At 45.6% G+C, this 21,173-nt stretch overlaps 1 protein-coding gene across 4 annotated transcripts in view; it reads left to right on the top strand.

Annotated features, from left to right (window-relative positions):
• The first annotated feature begins 1,249 nt into the window (after positions 1-1,249).
• The window catches only part of Tmem94 (transmembrane protein 94), a 42,576-nt gene continuing 22,652 nt past the window's right edge, over positions 1,250-21,173 (top strand). Inside the window, exons 1-2 of one of the 4 annotated variants that reach the window (XM_029562691.1) lie at positions 1,250-2,958; positions 18,564-18,693. In XM_029562691.1, coding sequence (XP_029418551.1) covers positions 18,670-18,693 — 24 coding nt within the window. In that variant the 5' untranslated portion in view covers positions 1,250-2,958; positions 18,564-18,669. Of the gene's footprint in view, positions 2,959-17,314; positions 17,388-18,563; positions 18,694-21,173 lie in introns of those variants that run through there. The other 3 variants (XM_017797709.2, XM_029562692.1, XM_029562695.1) reach the window with 3 other exon arrangements.

The following is a 21,173-nucleotide window of genomic DNA, read 5'->3' as shown; positions in this document are numbered from 1 at the left end:
AGTCCCAGCACTCGGGAGGCAGAGGCAGGCAGATCTCTGTGAGTTCAAGGCCAGCCTGGTCTACATAGTGAGTTCCAAGACATCTGGGGCTACAGGGAGACCCTGTCTTTAAAAAAAAAAAAGTGCTTTCTGTAAAAGTGCTTGCTGTACAAGCCTGATGACTTGAGTTTAATCCCCAGAACCCATAGTGGAAGGAGAGAACAGATTCCTGTAAATTGTCCTCTGACCTGTACATGCATGCCGTGGCACCCATAGGCCTGCACTCACACACAATTAACAATTAAATTAAAATAGAAAAACTCACCACCACCACAACAAAAGTGCCAACAACGCCCCCCCTCCAAAACACACGCATCCTTTCTCATCTGCCTGTCACTGTCCATCCTATCCAAGGTAACACAAATCACTCAGGGATCATCTGTTCTCAGTCTTGCCTTCCTCCAATTCTGATACTGTAGAATGATGTGGGAGCCTCACAGGCACTGACAACTTTGTCTCAGCAGGTGGGAGGAGGGAAAGAGACTGTGTATTCTTATGCATTATTAATATTCTTTATCTGTCAAAGATATAAGCCACGTGGTAAGCCAGGTGATAAAAACTATCCATAGGCACTTATGAGAAAACAGAAGAGCAAGCCTACCTGAAAGGATGATAAAGAGCCAATCAGGAAGCAAGGAGACCAGGGAGGGCATTTCAGGGACAGGAAATGGCAGTAGCACTTGAGGTTGATGGGAAAGGGACTAGAAACACAGACGCATGCAGCTACTCATTATAAGAATGCTGAGAAAACAGAGATGTAGATAAAAACCTCCACTGGAAGGCCTTGGGCCTCTTCTCTCAGTCATCTTAAGAGAGACTGGAGAAGCTTCAGAAAAGTGAAGAAGGATTGTACAGATAACTTCTTGGAGCGGCTAGATAACCAAAAAGACATGGCTAAAAGGTCTTTGGAGCCTTAAAAAGGCTAGCCAGGATGCCTTTAGAATACATGACTGGCAGGGTTGAAGAGATGGCTTAGCAGTTAAGAGCCTGGTTGCTCTTGCAGAGGACCTGGATTTGATTCCTAGCACCCACATAGTGGCTAACAATCATTTCTAACTCCAGTTCCAGGGGAATTTGATGCCCTCTTCTGACCTCCAAGGGCACTGCACAACACAAGTGCACTTACACACATACAGGCAATACACTCATACACGCAAAAATAAAAATAAAGTATTAAAAGAATACATGATTGACTTGTTTGGACTTGAACAATTTAATCTTTCAGCAAGGTTTTATGGCACATGGGTACTAATGTGGGGATTGGGAGTTAAGGGGTGTTTCACAGCCCTTTAAACTAGCAGACAACTCAGTTCACACTCACTGATGATCATAAAGTCTGAATGGCCTGGACAAGCCAGTATGGCCCAGAGGGGCCAAGGTACAGTGTGAAGTAGGACAGGATGACTGCCCAACAAGTTCATTTCCCAAAAGCACCATGTTTTATGGAACAAAGTAGAGGGACCTAAGACATAAGCAATTAACCAGTTCTGTTTAACAAACATTTAACGATACAAGTAAGGCGCTAAGGTATCTGCCAGGGTTAGCCAGTTGTCTGGGGTAAGGGACCTTTGAAGTCTTCCACAAATAACACTACTGTACAAAACATACTTTCATAAAGGTGACACTGGAAACACAGAGGAAGAGGCAAGGTGCTGTACAGAGATTCAGTGAGTAAAAGGCAGGGAAGGTGTTTGTGAAAGGAGTGTGGGAGGTGTACTTGTAGAGCAGGCATGCATTTGAATATTGGCTGTTCAGTAGAAAAGAACCTTAAAAGCACAGAGAACCAGTTATTGGGCAAAGTTCTCCAACATGTTTGAGACTGTAGTGAATCTATGTGGCAGGTGGGCTCCATCATTTTATCAACCCCTATGAGATTAAGTGGAGAGATTTAAAAGACCTCTATTTGTAAAGATAAACTGCAGATTTTTGTCTTGAAGGAAAATATGACTCTATGGGTGTTTTAGGCAACAGATGAACTGGTTTAAACACAGTTAAATCAGTAAAACTTTGGCTTCTTGTCAAGCTGAAAGAGGAATTTTAAGTACATGATTAAATTCATTAATAAAGGAGAAGGGGCTCTTACTTCCCAGGGCCAGCTATGACCCTTTTCCAATTTTATAGGCAGACTTTTACAAAAGCAACTCTTCCAGACTTAGATTTCTGGGAAAATAAAAGTAAATACTGACATAGGCATACTTTGTTTTCCCAAGAGACGTTTCCCGGGCGATTTCTCTAATTATCTAGAAAACATTTTTTTTTAGCTTGCTTGTCCCTTTAGATTTCAGACAAGCTGAGGGCGAAATTACAGTATTGCTTTAGATTCTCCAACTTTGGTTTGGACGTAGTATTAGTCCGGAGAGACGTTTTAAAAAGACGACGTCTCTAGGTATTTGTTCTCTGAAACAAGGGCGCTAGGAAGAAAAAAAGAGCAATGAAGCCTTCTTGCAAGGGGTTTAGTTTAAAAATAATCGTTTAAGGGCGGGTGATATCGCCTAACCTATGTCTTTAAAACACTTTATTGGGAAAACTAATAGGGGCGGAAGGTGTGCGGTCACTTCTGGTTAGGGTATCTAGAGCCTAATGCTAAGGAAGGACCGAGGCTCTAGGGTATCACTTCTAGAAAAAAAATTACCGGTTACTTCCGCCAGGCTCCTAGAAGGGCGGATGAAGCTACAGTTTAGCGCGCAAAACAGCCAATAGGAATTCAGAAATCTGCGCACGGCTTAAATTTCAACCAATCAGCGTCCGGAGCTTTAACTTGTTGGCCAGCGCTTCCGTCGTCGGGAAAAGCTGCCCAGCTTCCCCCTCAGAATTGCCCTTAACGGACATGGCTGCGGCCCCAGGAGGCGGGGACGTGAAGTGAGGAGGGGGCTGGGAGGGGAGAGGACGCGGGCGAGGAAGACGGGCCCGAGGGCCCCGGTAAGTACGGAAAGGCTGGCGGCCTGGAAGTGGGGAGCACTGGGGCGTGGGGCTCGGCCTTCCTCGTCCTCGGAGTGCTTACCCCAGGCGAGCAGAGTCTGGGGTGTGCACGCAGCGAACGGCTTCGGGGGGCATCGCCTCGGCAGGGGAGTCGAGGTCGGGCTCCTGTGTCCGGCTCTTGGCCGTCCTCATGTCAAGATGTGTTTTCTTCTCTCCGTCCTGGTTTGCACCCCCTTCCCCCCGAGGGGGGCGGTCCGTCATCGAAAATAAAGGTTTTGTCCCAACAAAGAACTCCTGCGTGGGGTTCGTGGTGCTGGGCCGGGGGCTGAAGCCACGAAAGCCACGAGTGTTGCTTGTAGGCCCTGGGGCCTCCGACCCCAAGGACGGTTGTCACCCACTGCGTGCGCGCGTGCGTCCCGCTCCTTTTGCCCGAGCCCCTGGAGCTGACAGTGCCCAGTGTGCGCCCAGGAGGATGGCGCTTCCAGGGACTTCTAAGGTGGTTGCAGGGTTTCGATGCTGCAGTTTGAGGTGTACCTCCTCCCCACCCCCCAATCCTTTTAAGACTCATCTGGAAGCTGCCACCGGATCACAATATCTGCAATTCTCTAAAGCAGTGTCTGTGCTTGTGCTCTGGTTTTCTCGTCTGCATGACCCTAAGAGCTTAACTTCTCCGCAGTCTCTTGCACTCTTGCATGCTCTACTGTGAGTTCCTGCGGGATGCCTGGTATCCAGATGCAAACACGTCCTGCTCTGTTCGTTGGTGTTGTAACCGTGGTTTGCACTTTGGAAAGCTCATTGATTTTGTCACTTAATATTCCAGCTTCTCCATGCCCAAGCTCCTCCACTATGCCCAGTTCCCTCCCTCTCCCTTCCCTCTCTCCTTCCCTCTTCTCCCTCCTCCTTTTTTTTTTTTTTTTTTTTTTTTTTTTTTTTTTTTTTTTTGTCTTTTTGAGACAAGGTCTCCTTGTTGTCCCAGCTGGCCTGGAACTCACGATGTAGACCAGGCTGACCTTGAACTCAAAGAAATCTGCCTGCCTAAGTGCTGGAATTAAAGTGCCACCATGCCTGGCATTCCTCCTCTCTCTCTCCTTTTTTTTTTTTTTTAATTTTATTATTTTTATTTTATGTGTATGCATGTATTGCCTGCATGTAGATAAGCGCACCCATGTCTGGCAGTGCCAGAGAAGGACCGAAGAGGCTGTCATATCCCCTGGAACTGGAGTTATGAACAGTTATTAGCTGCCATGTGGGTGCTGGGATTCGAACCCGGGTCTTCTGCAAGAACAGTGTTCTTAACTGCTGAGCCATTTCTCTAGCCCCTCCCTCCTCTTTTGATCCTTCTCCTTCATCTGTATTTTTTGTTTTTATTGAATTTTTGTGTATTCATACAGAATATCTCAAACAATTTTAATCATTTTATACAAGTACCCTCTGATAGCCCTCCACTGGAACCTATATACTCTGTCATCCCTGTTAAGGTCCACTGTTTTGTTTTTGAGACAAGATTTCCCAATGTGGCTCAGGCTGGAACTCTCTATCTTCTTGCCTCAGTTTCCCAGCTGCTGGGATTGTAGACACATCACCCTTTCTTGTGGTTCTTAAGGAGAAAGAAGAGACAGCTTTATCTATACTGAGTTGTGTTCTGTGTCATTTTCTCCCCCTCCCCGCAAGACAGGGTCTCACTGTGTAGTCCTGGCTGATCAGGAACTTGCTGTGTAGTCCAGGCTGGCCTCAGATTCCTAAAGATCCACCTGCCTCTGCCTCCTGAGTGCTGGGATTAAAGCATGGGCCACCATGCCTGACTGTTGTTTTCTTTATTGTAGGTGGTTTTGTGCATTGGAAGGGATATTTTTTCATGCTTTATCTGAGACCTTCAAGGTGACATAGTTCATTTATTCCCTGGGTTCTCTCAAGAGACAGGGGGAGAGGGGAAAGCGTTAACGTTTTTCATTTTACAGATGTGAAGACTTCCTGGATAGGTGAAGGGCCAGGGTTGGTGCCACCAAGAGTCCTAAGGTCCAAATCCTTCCTTCATTGGAGCAAGTTGTTTCCTAGGTGTGATCTGAGGAAATCAGTTCCCTCCTGCAGGGTGGTTGTGAGGATTAAATGAGGCAGTAGAGCACCTGCTAGGTTATTTTTGTTGTCACCTCTGCTGGGAATCGAACCCAGGAACCTATACTACACAAGGGCTGTAGCCTTACAGCCCCAGCCCACCTACTAGGTTCTTAATGCATTCATTAATGTTAAGTAACTACCAGAGTTCACTGGCTGATTTCTTATGTTAACATTTATAGTTGTCTCTATATTTTGAGGAATAAATTATTTTAGTAGTTGTTAGGAGTAAGGTGAGCCTCCTCCCTGGTATTTTGGGGACCCTTGTAGTGTCATTGGTGAGGTCCTTGAGGGGAATATGTTGGGTAGAAGAGCGATGAGGAGAAGAGGAAAGTTGAGAACTACCAGAGGAAGAAAAATACCACAGCACCATTATGGTATCTCATTTGCAACTTTTGGCAAGAGAAGAGCTAATCTTAGAATCCTAAAGAGCTATTTTAATATTTTAAGGCCAGGTTTGGAGGTGCTCACCTGTAATGCCAGCACTTGGGAGGATGAAGCAGGAGGATAGAATTTGAGGTCAGTCTGACATAAACACTATAATGTTTCGTTTTGTCACAAAACAAACAACAACAAAATCAGACCAACGAAAAAAGAGCTGGACCTGGTACAGATCCAGATGTGCAGATATGCAGGAAGTTGGGACAGGAGATCAAGGCCAGCTAGGGCAACTTCTTGAGACCGTTTCTCATAATAAAGCACTGAGAACTGGCTATGGTGCACACTTGTAATTGCAACACTTGGGAGGCAGAGGCAGGAGGGTTGCAGCAAATTTGAGTTTAGCCTGGGTTGCATAGTGAGTTCCAGGCCAACCTGGGCTACAGAGTAAGACTCTGTCTCAGAAATGAAACAAAACATACACACACACACACACACACACACACACACACACACATAGAAGTAGAGATGTAGCTCAGTGGTATAATACTTATCTAGCATGCATGAGACCCTGGGCACAGGTAAGGTTCAGAATCTAAAAAAATCAAATAAGAGTGATTGATGGGGTGGCTGGAGAGATGGCTCAGTGGTTAAGAGCACTGACTCCTTTTGCAGAGGACCCAGGTTCGATTCCTAGCACCTACATGGCGGCTATGAAACGTCCGTTAACTCCAGTTCCAGGGGAATCCGAAGCCCTCTTCTGACCTCTGAGGCATCACATGACGAAAGCACTCACATACATGCAGGCAATATACTCATACACATAAAAAATAAAAATAATAAATAAATTAAAAAAAGGAGTACAAGTCCTTTTTAAAAAAAAGTGATTGGATTGATGGAATAAAAATGTTTGGAATAGGCCGGGCATGGTGGCGCACGCCTTTAATCCCAGCACTTGGGAGACAGAGGCAGGCGGATCTTTGTGAGTTCAAGGCCAGCCTGGTCTACATAGTGAGTTCTAGGCCAGCTGGGGATAAAAGGGAACCCTTTCTCAAAAAGACAAAAAAAAAAAATAAAAAAAAGTAGGCTAATCTGGAGCAGGAGGAGGCAGCAAGTTCAGATAAAACAGATAAAATCCATAAACACTCTGTAGTTTTATTTTACCTGCTTTTTTTTTTTTCTTTTTCTTTTTCAGACAGGGCCTCCCTGTATCCCCAGCTGGCCTGGAACCCACTATATAGACCAGGCTGCCTCTGCCTCCCAAGTGCTGCCTTCTTAGCATTAACTTTCATACTCACTGGTTCACTCTGTCAGCTACACAGGGAAACAGGTAGATTCTGGGCAGAAGTGTATTGCCCAGGAAGGTGAAGTACAAACCACTCCTTTGTTAGCCAGCCACCAGATGGTTTGAGAGTTAACTGTTCTGGACTCTCCACCACTGCCCACCCCATTTGATGTCCAGACTTCACAGATTAGATCAGGAAAGGCAGTGCTGGGCAGTGAGATGGAAGAAAACAGAAAGCACTTCACATTTCTATTTTAAGTTGCTAGGGAGCACCAGCTCACAGTATAAAGAATGAACTTTCTGGAACTCTTACCTCCTGAAGGACAATTGAGAAATGAAAGTCACAATCCTTTGGTTCCTCCCTGCTTTTTTCCCCTGAATTGGGCTCCAGAAACAGTTTCTGTAGGGAGAGGGAGGAATGGTAATGTGAATACTGCCTACACCCCAGGCATTTAACCCAACCTGGCAGTCAGATAGAGCTGGAAAGACCCAGAGCCTCTAAGGCTAAGTTCAAATGAAGGCTTGGGTCAGGCTTGGCACCCTCTGGCAAATGTGTGTCAGTGATTTTTTTTTTTTTTTTTGGTCTTGTTATTATTGTCTGTGTTGTTTTCACCATAGCAGTCTGTGGCTAAAAAGATAGAATTCTTTAAAAATGTTTTAAACCCTTGTTTCCAAGCAGGCCTGGGTTTGTTTACAACAGCACAGGTGAAGTAATGGTTAGGCTACTGCTGAAACAGAAGTATTTTTCTTCAGAAAGACCTGCCAGCCCAAATGTGTGGTTTGGTGAGCGGGAGTCTGTATAATAATCAGCTTTGCCTGCGGCTGCTGCGATGGTAGTAAACAGTACCAGTCACATGGCATGGCAAACAGGGTTAGAGCCAGATTTCAGCCCGACCTTGATTCGAGTATGCTAGGCAACTCTCACACTGATTGCTTTAGTTTTAGCATAAAATATATGATCTCAGTTTTTTAATTTCAGGATCCTCTTGAAAAAGACATGTGTGATGCCAGCCTTCTTTGCAGGGAGGTAAACAAAACTACCAGGTAACACTGCAAAGATGTTACTGGAGTGAGACACTACCATTAGCCGGCAGGAAACCCAACAGAGTTCTGCTTTGGTACTGTTAGGCAGAACCTATTACAAAGTCAGAATCAGAAGTTTGCTGATTTTTTTAAATTGTAAAATATATAGTACATGAAATTTATCATTTTAACTTGTGTAGTAGTAAGTACTTTTGCTTTATTGTGTGACCATCACTACCATCCTTCTCCAGAACTTGCTTGTTTTTCTTAACTGAAACCATAGCTCTATTAAATACCAACTCTCCACTCCCTCCTGTTCCTACCCCTGGAAACGTCCATTCTACTTTCTGTCTTTATGGTTTTGGATACTCTGGAAACCTCCTATAACAGCAGTCACAGGGTTTGTCCTTGCGACTGCTCGCTCCACTTAGCATAATGTCTTCAAGGTTCTTTTCCTCCCAAGTTTGAACTTTTCTTTCTTGTTAAAATTTTCCTTGTGCATATTCATTTTACATCACCCTGTGTTATATAAGGATACTTTCACATAAGTATATGTGGCATAGTGAGCATACTCTGCCCCCGTAGCCCTGTCCCTCTCATCTCTCCCACTCCTTCCATTAGCTTCTTTTCTCCTCCACAGTTTGCTTCTTTCAGAATATATATGATATATATATATATGATTTTTATGTCTATAAAATTTATATGAGAGAAAACATACAAACAATATTTTTCTTTCTGAAACTGGCTTAATTCGCTTAATATGTTTACCCCCCGTTATACCCATTTTCCTGCAAATGACATAACTTTGTTTTTGTTTTTCTGTTGTTGTTTTGTTTTGTTTTGAGACAGGGTCTTCCTGTAGCCCCAGCTGGCCTGGAACTCAACATGTAGACCAGGCTACCCTTTAACTTAGAGAGATCCACCTGCCTCTGCCTCCCAGTGCTGGGACTAACAGTGTGTGCCACCACGCCCACCTGGCTTAAGCTTGTTCTTTATGGCTAGAAAGAATTCCATTGTGTGTGTAGAGCACATTTTCTTCACCCATTCCTCTGTTGTTGGACACTAATGTTGGCTCCATAACTTAGTTGTTATGAACAGTGCTGCAACAAACAGTGATGTACAAACTTATCCCTGACATGCTGACTTGGAGTCTTTTGGGTAAATACCCAGGAGCTGTATCACTGGATCATATGGTAGATCTAATTTTATAGTCTTTTAACAAACTTCTGCACTGATTTCCATGGTGGCTGGATGTTACATTCCTGCCAGCAGTGTGTAAAGATTCCTTTTTGTTCATATGCTCACCAGTATCTGTTACTCATTTTCTTAATAACTGCCACTTTGACTGGCGGGAGATGGCATCTCAATGTAGTTTTGATTTGTATTTCTTTGAAGGCTAATGAGGTTGAACTTTTTTCCATCTGTTTATTGCCCATTTGTATTTCATCTTTTGAGAACTGTTCATTTATAAAGCTCATTAGTTGGGTTTGGTTTCTTGTTTAGCTTTTGGATTCTAGATATTAACTGTCAGCCAGCACACCTAGCAAAGGGCATTCTCCCACATCTCCCATTCTGTACATTGTCTCTCTTCACTTGATTGACGGCCTCATTTTAGTGTGCAGAGGCGTTTTAATTCCATGAACATGCAGCCTCGTGTCAGTTGTTGCGCTCTTTGTTGTTACTGCTCCGTTGGAATAACCAGCCATTCCAGCTCCGTTTGCTAAAGACTTTACTTTTTCTACTGCATTAACTTTGTACTTTCCTAAAAATCAGTTGTCCAAATGTATCTGGATCTGTTTCTGGACTCTCAAATACACTGCTTTGAATACTGTAGTGTTATGATCCTTGACATCAGATGGCGAGTCTTCCATTTTTTGTGTACTTTTCTTCTCTCTCCTCCTCTGCTTTTTTGAGACTGATCGTTTTATAGATCACACTGGCCTAGAACTCAACTGTATAGCCCAGTTCTGCTTTAGCCTCCAAAGTACTGTGCACTACCATATCACACTATACAATTCTAATTGTGTAGGAAAACGTTGCTCCTGGTGAGCCCCAATCTGTGTTTTGTTTGTTTGTTTTGTTTTGGGTGTTTTGAGAAAAACTCTCACTATGTAGTTCAGGCTTGCCTGGAACTTGTAACAGTTCCCCTGCCCAAGCCTCTTAAGTACTGGGATTACAGGCAAGAGCCACCACACTTGGCTCTAATCTGAATCTCATAGGACCCCCACCCACCCCTGTAGCCCTAGCCCCTGTTTGGGAGCCTCCCAGAGCAAGGCTGGTCTTCTTTCCTTTGACAGCCATCCTTTTCTCCTGCTGCTCTTACCCAGCCTGTGCATTTGCTGTATGGATAAGCACTTTCATCATGTCCTAGCTTCTGCAACTGGTAGCTGCTGTCTGGAAGCCCTCCAGGTTTGTTGTTGTTGCTGCTGCTGCTGCTGGTGGTGGTGGTGATAGTAATATTCTCTTCCTCCTCCTTTTTTTTTTTTTTTTTTAAAGATAGGCTATTACTCTGCAGCTCTGTCTGGCTTAGACCTTGCTATGTAGCACAAGTTGTCCTTCATCTCAGAGTGACCCTCCCCAGTGCTGGGATTACCCACATGAGGCACCATAGCTGGCTTTTCTATGTCCTTTAAATGTGTATTGTACAGGTGCGATAGCTCATCAGGTGAAGGCTCTTACTGTCAAGCCTGAAAACCTGGAGTTTGAATCCTGAAATCCAAGGAGAACTGATGCCTGCAGGTTGACCTCTGATTACCACATGTATGCCGTGGCATATTTGTGCATGTGTGCATACGCGCCCTGTCTCAAAAATAAATAAATAAATAAATAAATAAATAAATAAATAAATAAATAAAAAAGTGTGTGTTGTGCAATTAAAGCATTCTAGGCATGCTCTAGATATGTACAGAGATCAGATGTCTCTTGCTGGGGACAAGTCATGTCTGTTATGTAGAGTGAATATTAACAACTTTTGAGTGGCCATGCTCACATATTGAAATTGCATTTTTTTAAGCCATTTATGGTAGTTTTATATGATGGTTTTGAGCCTGGGGCAAGGACTTGCTTTTTTTCCGAGTTAAATAGGGCCTATTGGATTTGGCTCATCATTGTAGCCTGCCAAGATTGCCTTGGATCTTGACTTTTATCTCTTTTCCAGGCTTGAACTATCCAAGAACTTGATTACCATACCATCTGTTTTCTTACCCAAGTCATTGTTAAAAATATTGACTAGCATACAAAGGATAAAACCCTGTGGCTTGCTGTTAAAAATTTCCCTCCATCGGGGCTGGAGAGATGCTTAGCAGTTAAGAGCACTGGCTGTTCCAGAGAACCCAGGTTTGATTCCCAGCACCCACCATGGTGGCTAACAACCATCTATAACTCTAATTCTGGGAATCTGATGTCCTCTTCTGGCCTCTGAGGCCATTGCATGACACGGGTACACATATATACATGCAGGTAAAACATTCATACACTTAAAATTAAAAAAACCAAAAACTGGGGCTGGAGAGATGGCTCAGCAGTTAAGAACACTGGCTGTTCTTGCAGAAGACCTGGGTTCGTATCCTAGCACCCACATGGCAGCTAACAACTGTCTGTAGCTCCAGTTCCAGGGGATCCAACAGCCTCTTCTGTCCTCCTCAGGCATTGCACGACATGGGTGCACTTACCTATATGCAGGCAATACATGCATATACATAAAAATAATAAAACATTAAAAAACAAAAATAAAAGCAAAAAAGCTTCCCTCCAGGTTAGCATTGACATATTAATTAGTCCCCTTTGGATGCAGTTATTAACTAAGTACAGATCCACCAAATTTTGTGTGGTATGTTGGGCAAGTCCACCTTTCAAGCCTAGTTAATATAGATTGCATTGGAAGGGGCTAGATGACTGTTAAGTCCCCACCTCACCCTTAACCACAGCCTTGGGCCCCTGCTTGGATCTTTTTGGCCTTGGTTCTGAGACAGGGTCTCCCTGTAGCCTCCCTCAGCTGACCTGGAACTCACTATGTAGATATGTAGACCAGGTTGGCCTTGAACTCACAGAGATCCATCTGCCTCCCCAGTGCTAGGATGAAAGGCATGCGCCAGCATGGTGTGGCCCATCCTTTCTTTTTATGGCTACCACTGCCTTTGTTTGGCGACTTGAGGCAACCAAGATTATTGTGATTTTTTTTTCCCAACTCTCCTGTTTGTCAAGCCTTCCCTGTCTCCCTCTGATCCATTTTGTACTTTTTAAAAATACTAGAGTCTTCTCAGAAATGTCAGTGACTACTCAAGGCTTCTTTTGTCTGGCCTTTGGGGCCTTTTCATGTTGGCCCCTGCTTCCTGTCCTGTGTAGTGAGGCATCATTTCCTTTGCACCTTCCTCACCTTCTGTCACCAAACAGACCCCATCACTGTCTTCCAAAAAGGCTCTGTGCCTTTTTTTCTGTGGTGTCCTTGTTCCTTGGAGCTCTCCTTTGGATTGCTCTCCCTGTCTCCTCCCTGCTAAGCTCAGCCACACCTCACTTCTTCCAGGAGACTTTCTTTGCCCTCCAGTCCCCAATGAGCTCCCTGCAGCACCTGTTATTTGTAGTTCCTGTTTAGTGCTTGAATCGTAGTTATTTAAAAATCTTTTAATATTTAATTTTTATTTTATGTGTAAAGTGTATTGCTTGCATGTATGTAAGTGCACCCATGTCATGCCATGCCTGCAGAGGTCAGAATAGGGCTTCCCTAGAACTGGAGTTACAGGTGGTTGTTAGTTGCCCTGTGGGTGCTGGCAATCAAACATGGGTCCTCTGCAAGAACAGTCAGTGTTCTTAACCTCTGTACCATCCCTCCAGCCCTCAACAAATGTATTTTTCAATTACAGTTTTATTTACTGACGTTGTATATATGTGTGTGGACTCATGTGTGCCATGGTACATATGGAGGTCAGAGGACAACCTGTAGGAGTCAGTTCTCACCTTCCACCATGTGGGTCTTGGGGATTGAACTCAGGTGCTCAGGCTTGGTGGGAGGTGTCTCTACCAGCTGAGCCATCTCACCTGGTTATCCTTTTACATAATAGTCCCAAACTGTCTATATCAGAAGTTTCTCTGGGGCTTATGCATATAGTCCAGATAGTTTGGGAGACTGAGATAGGAGGATTACAAATTTGAGGCCTGTCAGTGTAACATAGTGAAGCTCTTATCTTAAATATAACAAAACCAAACAACAGAATTATAACACCAAAAACAAGCACCGGAGAGGCTGAAACAAACAAAACAAATCTCTCTTACAAAGAGACTTTAAAATATTTTATTATTGTCGGGTGTGGTGGCGCACACCTTTAATCCCAGCACTTGGAAGGCAGAGGCAGGCAGATCTTTGTGAGTTCGAGGCCAGCCTGGTCAACATAGCGAGTTCCAGGACAGCTGGGGCTACAAGGAGATACTGTCTCAAAAAGACAACAAAAAAAATTTATTATTATTTTTTTGTTGTTGTTTTTTAACTTTTTAAATATATTTTTATTTATTATTTTCATTTTATTTGTATGCATGTATTGCCTGCATGTTGGTAAGTGCATCCGTGTTGTGCAATGCCTGTGGAGGACAGAAGAGGCTGTCAGATCCCCTGGAACTGAAGTTACAGACAGTTGTTAGTGCTGGGATTTGAACCCAGGTCTTCTGCAAGAACAGCCAGTGTTCTTAACTGCTGAGCCATTTCTCCAGCCCTGTTGTTGTTCTTTTTGAGACAGGGTCTCCCTGTAGCCCCAGCTGGCCTAGAACTCACTATGTAGACCAGGCTGGCCTTGAACTCACAGAGATCCACCTGCTTCTGCCTCCTGAGTGCTGAGAGTAAAGGTGTGCGTCACCACGCCCGGCCTGTTTTATTATTTTCTATTTTGTCTTTTTTTTTTTCTCTCGGAGCTGAGAACAAAACCCAGGGCCTTGCGCTTGCTAGGCAAGCGCTCTACCATTGAGCTAAATCCCCAACCCCTATATTTTATTATTTTTTATTTTATGTGTATGAGCGTATTGCCTGCATGTATGTAAGTGCACTCGTGTCCTGCAGTGCCCTCAGAGGTCAAAAGAGGGTGTCAGATTCCCCTAGAACTGGAGTTGTGGTTGTTAGCCACCGTGTAAGTGCTGGGAATCAAACCTGGGTCCTCTTCAAGAGCAGCCAGTGCTCTTAACTGCTGAGTCATCTCTCCAGTCCCAGAAAGAAACTTAATATATTTTGAAAATAGTCACTCGTTAACCTCCTTTATTAATCATTTACAGTTGCTTTGGCTTGTGGTTTCAGAAATTTCAATCTATGGTCATTTGATCCTGTAGCTTTGGACTTGTGATGGCACCTTGCAGCATGGAAGAAGCATATGGTGGAGGAGGCTGCGTTGGCAGCCAGGGAGCAAGGAGAGGGACATACTGAAGCCCAGGTTGAATAGCCCCTTTAAGTATGTGCCTCCAATGACCTTACTTCCTCTCACTAGGCCTTACCTCATGAAGGTTGTAACACCTCCGAACAGTCAGAGCACGATAGCAAAGTCTAACATGCAAGCCTCTGAGGCATACTTTAGGTTCAAACTCTAGCATCTAGTATAGTGTTACACATGGTCAGTACTAGGAAAATGTCTCCCTCATTGACCCTTTCCTCTCCTTTGTATTTCCCAGATCCCCTTAGCATATGCTAGGCATTTTAGAAGTTCATTGAGCTGACTTAGTTCACCTTAGATTCCACCTTTTAAAATGTATTTATTTTTGTGTGTGTGCATGCATGTGTGTGTGTGTGTATATGAGTGTTTACCTGCATGTATGTAAATGCACCACATGTGTGCAGTGCCTATGGAGGCCAGAAGGGGGGCCTGGAGTTACAGATGATTGTTAGCCACCATGTGGGTGCTGGGAACTGAATTCTTGTCCTCTGCAAGAGTAGTAAGTGCTCCTAATTCCTGAGCCATCTCTCCAACCCCTATTATTATTTTTTACATTTGTTTAATATGTGTATGTGTGTGAATGTGTGCGTGTGTGTGAATATGTGCACATGTGTGTGTGTGCACACATGCGTGCGGGTGCCATGGTACATGTCTGGAGATCAAAGGACAACTTGCAGGAGTCGATTCTCTCTTTTCACCATGTGGGCCCCAGGGATGAAACTCAGATCATCAGGCTTGGGGCCAGTGCTTTTACCTACTGAGCTGTATCGCCAGCCTTGTTCTAAATTTTATATACCTAGATGGAATCATAGACTAGAAACTCTTTTGTGTCTGCTTCTTTCCCACAGGAATCATTTTTGAGATTCAGTTTTATTATGTGTATTAATACTTAATTGTGTTTTACTATGGGGTCAAATTCCACAATAGCAATGGACTGAATTTTTTCATCCATTTTCCTGTAAATGGACATTTGAATTATTTCTGGTTTTTGGCTATCTTGAATAAAATGAATAGTAACTTTTCGCATATATATGTGGGGGGGTGCATGGGTGCATGTGTGTTCTCATGTATATGGACACAAGTAAGTGCTTTGTGAATGTGTGTAGAGGCCCAAGGTTGATGCTGAGTGTCTTCTTCAGTTACTGTCCCCCTTATATATTGGGGTAGAGGCTCTCACAGAACCTGCTGATTTGGCTTATCAAGCTGGCCAGCTTGCTCTGAGGATCCCACCCACCTCCCAAATGCTGGAAATACAGGTGCACTGCTGTGCCCCTACCCAGCATTTAAGCTCGTGCTGGGGATCCAAACTCCAGTCCTCACATGTGTGAGCCATCTCCCCAGTCCTGTTTTTGTTTGTTTGTTTGTTTTTTAAAAAAGATTTACTTATTTATTTACTTATTTAATGTACATGTGTGTGTGCCTGAGTTCTATGGATATGCACCATGTGCATGTAGTGCCTGTGGATCCCAGGAGTTAGATCCCCTGGAACTAGAGTTCCAGGCAGCTGTGAGCCTCTGCTTCATGTGGGTGCTAGGAATTGAACCCGGGTCTTCTAGAAGAGCAGCAAATGCTCTTAATTACTGAGCCATTCCTCCAACATCCCTGTTTGAAAAAAAATTTCATTTATTTTTGTGTGTTTTTGTGTGTGTATGCATGCCATAGTGTGCATGTGGAGGTCAGAGGAGAGCTTGCAGGAGTCAATTCTCACCTACCACATGGGTCCCCGGGATTGAATTCAGGTCATCAGGTTTGGCAGCAAGTGCCCTCACCCACTGAACCGTCTCACAGGTACTGGAAATAGAATTTGTGTTTGCACTTTGACCTTGCATCCTTGCCCTTTTCTTTGTTCTAGTATTATGTAGATTCCCTAGAATGTTTTGGATACTGTTATTTGGTCTCTAAAGGGGGACAGTCTTGCTTGTTTTAGTCTCTGTACTTCTGTACCCTCCCATTTCCCCAGTTCCTTTCCTTCCACTTTACTTTTGAGCCTCCCTCTCTCCCTCCCTCCCCCCTCCCTCCCTCCCTCCCTCTGTCTTGTGCATGTGCCAAGTGCACATGTGGAGGTCAGGGGACAACTTGCAGGTGCTGGTTCTTGCCTTCTACTCCTGGCTCCCAGGGATTGAACTCAGATCATTTAGCCTGGCAGCAGGAGTTTTGCCCATTGAGCCATCTTGCTAGCCCTTCTATCCTTCTTCCTGATTTAGGTGGTACTTGATTGACATTTCTTGTTTGCTAATGCTAGTAATGGCAGTTATTTATTGAGTACCTACTAGGTGTCAAATATTGTGCTAGGCCCACTGCATGTACCATTTTACACTGTTTTCAGAGTGCCTCTGTGAAATAGGTATTGCTATTTCTATTCTAAGAACAAGGAATAGAAGCTAAAAAGGACAAATAATTTACCAAGAGCATTCAGTATTTGATACATATTGGAGCCAGGAGTTGAACCCACAGGTATTTGGCTTTGAAGCCCATGCTTTTTTTTCTCAGTGCGCTGTAGGCAGAGTTGGCCCTTTAAGGATTTTGCTCCTGGTTTCAGGTCAGCCGGTAAGAACATTTTTCTCCCAGAATCTCATGTATGGAATGATGGGAATACAGAGACTCTTAGAAAATGTCTTGTTCCTGGCTGCCCTCTGCTCTGCTGTGGTTCCAGCTGGCCACAGTAATTTCACTCTTGTCATACTGGTGGAAGAAGTTAACAGGCACAATCCCCAGCTGGCTCCTGGTGCCTTTCCCTGTGTGGCAGATACCTCATTCAGCCCCTGCTGGGATGGTGTGTCATGGGGATCTCAACCATAGCTGTAAACAGGGCCCAGGCTGCCTAGTCAGAGAGTGGCCTTGGGGAGGAGTGGTTTACCCTCTCAGGGTCCCATTTCAGTTGGCTGCCAAAGACCAAATGTCATTGCTTTACAAGGCCACTTCTAGCGTCACTATCTTTGACCCTGCGGGGCTGGCTCAGCTTTGAAGGTCCTGACTGAAAGGAAAGGGTAGGGAGAATCTTGGCAGCATGGCTGGTGACATCAGCACTGGTGCTGCCTGGAGGAACTGGGTGGGATTTTGGAGTGGAGGTGGTGACTGCAGACCTGAGCCTCCTGGCTGGCCCTCTGGACATAGATTTTTAATTGTTTCTCCACAGCTCTTTTATGGGTCAGCTCTCCTGGGCTTTTGACTGATTCCTCCTAATGAGGTTGGCTACAGGCCCCAGAAAGAACTGCCCTAATCAGCAGGTTAGTGCTTTCTAAAGAGGAGTCACCTGGCACCAAACCAGATTACTCAGTGTCCCTTTTTTTTTTTTGAGACAGGGTCTCCCTGTAGCCCTAGCTGGCCTGGATTAGCAATGGAGACCAGGCTGGCCTGGAACTCACAGAGATCTGCCTGCCTCTGCCTCCTGAGTGCTGGGATTAAAGGTATGCGCCACCACGCCCGGCTATCAGTGTCACTTTTTACTGAGAACATGCCCTGATCTGAGACCCTGAAAGTTGTGTCGCTGCCAGGATGAATGGCTTGGGTTGGGGCTCAGGCAGGTAGGAGGTATGTATATTGGTGCTGAGGATCTAGCCCATGGCATCTCACATGCTAAGCATGTGTTGTATCACAGAGCTACACTCTAGCCCCTGGGATAATTGCTTTTCCAGATAATTGACTTTTGTCATACTGGTTGTCAAATTGGCTTGCTTATCCTTGCAGACCTCTGCCCAGGAGCCTGTCACCCACTCAAGAGGCTCAGAGGGCCTGTGGGCATGTGTGTACTGGCAGGCGTGGTGTTTGTTCCTCAGTATAGAGTGCCTGCTTCTGTCATGTCTCTTTTTCTACTCGCCTCCTGCTGTCCTGCTGTTCCCTGATTATTTGATTGGCATCTAGACTCCAGATGACCTTAATGTTAACTTTAACCCAAACTTTAAGAAATGCCAATAATGCCAGGTGTAGTGGCACACATCTTTAATCCTAGCACTGATGCAGAGGCAGGCAGATCTCTGTGAGATCCAGTCCAGCCTGGTCTACATAGTAAGTTCCAGGCCAGCTGGGGCTTTGGGGAGACCCTATTTCAAAAACAAAAAAAAACAAAGACTGCTAAGTCGCAGCTTTTCCTGTTCGTTGAAGTCAGTGAGGAACAGAGTGCACAACAGAACATAGTGTACCTCTAAAGATAAAGGCTGAAAGAGGGAGCGCGAGTCCCCCAGAGGCCCCCCTGGAGCTAGCTCCCTGCTGACTTCTCAGAGTGGAACTCATCCAAGGCTGTCTACTTGAGGCAGTGCTGCGGCAGGGTCAGGCCAGCAGGGTCATAGTGGCTAGTGGGACCAGTTCTTTCCCCCATTCGCTCTGTGGCTTAGTTGAGACTTATATTGCATAGTAGTAACCTAGACCTGTAACCTTACTTAAGGGATTTCTTTCTTTTTTCCCAGATGCTGTGAGTGTGACAGACTCACTAGGGTTTGTCCATGTTGGGGAGGAACCTTCCTTCCGGGGGTGACGGTGTTCATCTGGGCATGTCTGAAGTACCCTGGGCCCATGGACCTGAAGGAGAAGCATCTGGTGGGCCCTCCTCTGTTGCTGTATGGCTGTTGTGGGGGCGTCTCTGTTGGACTCTCTTCACCTGGGTTTGCTGGGTGGTCTTCAACTGGGACTTTACCCTGAATGTAAGGGTGTTTGTGTGTATGTGTGTGTGTGTGTCTCTGAGGCTTGCTTGGATATGACCAAGACCCTTTCTCAGAGGTTAGTATTGCTTGGCTGGGAAGAATGTAGGGTTAAGGGCTGCCTACTTAACACATTGCATTGACAGCAGGCTTTCTGATTGGGTTTGATCCCAAGCCAGTCTTGCCCAGGGGTGTGTAATTTAGTTTGTTTGCCCTATTTTAGGGCTGTGCCCCAACCTGCTGAGCCATGCTGAGGACTGTTGGGCACCCTGTCTGTGGTTAGGGCTGAGCGCCTCATCAGATTCCAAACACAGCTGCTTTAATCAGCCAGGTTGAGCTGTGCCTAGTGGCGCAGGTCTTTAATCCCAGCTATTCAAGAGGCTGAGGCAGGAGAACTGCAAATTCAGGAACTATCAGGTGCAGTCTTTGTATGGAATTAGTCTAGTCCCATCCCATGGCAAAGCCTGTTCCCAGGAAGCCCTGTATCTTGCCTGGTTTCTGCACTATCTACTAATAAACCTCTGTCTCTGCTCACCAGGCCATTTTCCTTGAGGAATTTCTGGATATATGAGTCCTGAACTAGAAAGTCATGTTGCCATAACCAGCAGCCATATTTATGGAACATTGGCCTTAGGTTGTCAGAGTGCTGGGACAGTGGCTCCTGATTGTAGAGGATGGCATAGTCAGTTCAGTAATAGAGCCCTTTGGGGTTTCTACCTGTGCAAAGACTTTTATTATTAATGTGTGTATAGGCACATGTGCTAAGGCATACTTGTGGAGGTCAGAAGACAACTTTTGGAGTTGGTTCTTTCCTGCCACCTTTACATAGGTTTGGGGATCAAATTCACGTTTGTCAACCTTGTGTGGCAAGTGCTTTTACCCACTTGAGCCATCTCGCCAGCACAGCAAAGATCTTTTCAATGGTACACTGGGCTTTGAAAGGTGCCTGTAGCCTAGAACTTAGAAAGCTTCTCAGGGAAAATGGATTAGGAAGAGCTGGTGTGGTGACCATTGTTGTTCAGGTAATCTATGGTCGCTGGCTCAACCCAGGATTGGTTTGGCTGTGGCTGGCTGATTTTTGGCATCCTGCCCTCTCTTTCCAGTTCTCAGCCTGTCTTGAAGCCCACAGTTGATGAGCTGTAGCAGTAACAGCTCGGGCTCCTGTTTCTGAGATGCAGGGCTCTATTTGCCCATCACTGAAGTGGGTAGTGTGGGAAGTAGATGGAAAAAGGAAAGGACTATGCTGTGTCTGAACCACACCCAGGGTAGCCCTAGCCCTCCTAAGGCCTGCCGCAGAGCTGGGAGACCTTTGGTTAGCTGGTTCCCACCCTAGCAGTACCTTCCGGAACTGAGGACAGAGGGACCAGGGGTCTTTCTCTTTGACTAGAGCTGACAGTCCTAGTGACTGGCAGGGAAACTGACCCCGCCCACCCCTCCTTCCTGCTCCCAGCTGAGACTTCCTGCCTTTAACCTCTGGACTGCCCAGCCCCTCCTTTCAGCATTTAACCATTTGGCAGCAAATACCCCCCCACCCCCACCCTCCACGCCCCTGGAGCTATACAGGCCAGCTAGGGGGAGGGGAGAAGCTGGCTTGTGCTGGGAGGTTCTCTCTTCACTCCCTGCTGCTGGAGATGGTGTTGTCCAGGAGACAAAGGACCCTGGAGAAACAAGCTCAGCCTCCAGCCTGCTCTCTAGACTTTCTAGCCAAGGGACCCATTAAACTGGTCTCACTCCCTGGGGTGTTGTATCCCTATCCTGAGGATGGTCTGTCCACCAGAAGAGAAATGACCAGTCCCCTGTCAGTGACTTGACTCCTCCTTCACCCAGAGGGTCTGTGCTGACAACTTCCTTTGTGACAAACTGGAGTCCTAGAGCCGCGTTTTTAGAGCCCCTAGTTGCCAGGCCCTGCTGATGCTCCTAGAAATGCTGAGGGGGGTGCCCCAGGTAACTAGCCTCCTCTTTTTGCTTGGGACAGTGAGAGCCAGGTGTTACCCACCTGGTCCCCATAGCTCATGAGCTGGTGTGTCTAAATGCAGCTCTTCCCTTCATGAATCAGCAGTCTTTGGGATCTCTGTCCACCTGGAGAGAAGGTATTGAAAACCTCTGAAGCCCTTTCTTTTAGCTGGCTTGCCACTGATTTCTTCCTTCCACCAGAACCCTTGGCCTCCTAGGAGTCCCTGCTGGAGTCCCTGCTGGCCAGTCCTCCCCCTCCTTGCAGGACGTGCTGCTATTAATAAGGCTCCGGTTCTCTCCCTACCTTCCGGCAGTTCTTACTGTGGAAAGAGTTGCTGTTGGTGGAGCTCCATGCTCTGAGTGATGGGAGTATTGGGGAGCTCTGGTGGGTGATGGGCTAAGCCACAGTGGGGTGCCTAACCTCAT

Source organism: Nannospalax galili, unplaced genomic scaffold, assembly GCF_000622305.1.
Source record: "Nannospalax galili isolate Female #2095 unplaced genomic scaffold, S.galili_v1.0 scaffold634, whole genome shotgun sequence".
NCBI lineage: Eukaryota > Metazoa > Chordata > Mammalia > Rodentia > Spalacidae > Nannospalax > Nannospalax galili.
This window is presented reverse-complemented; position numbering and strand designations above follow the sequence as displayed.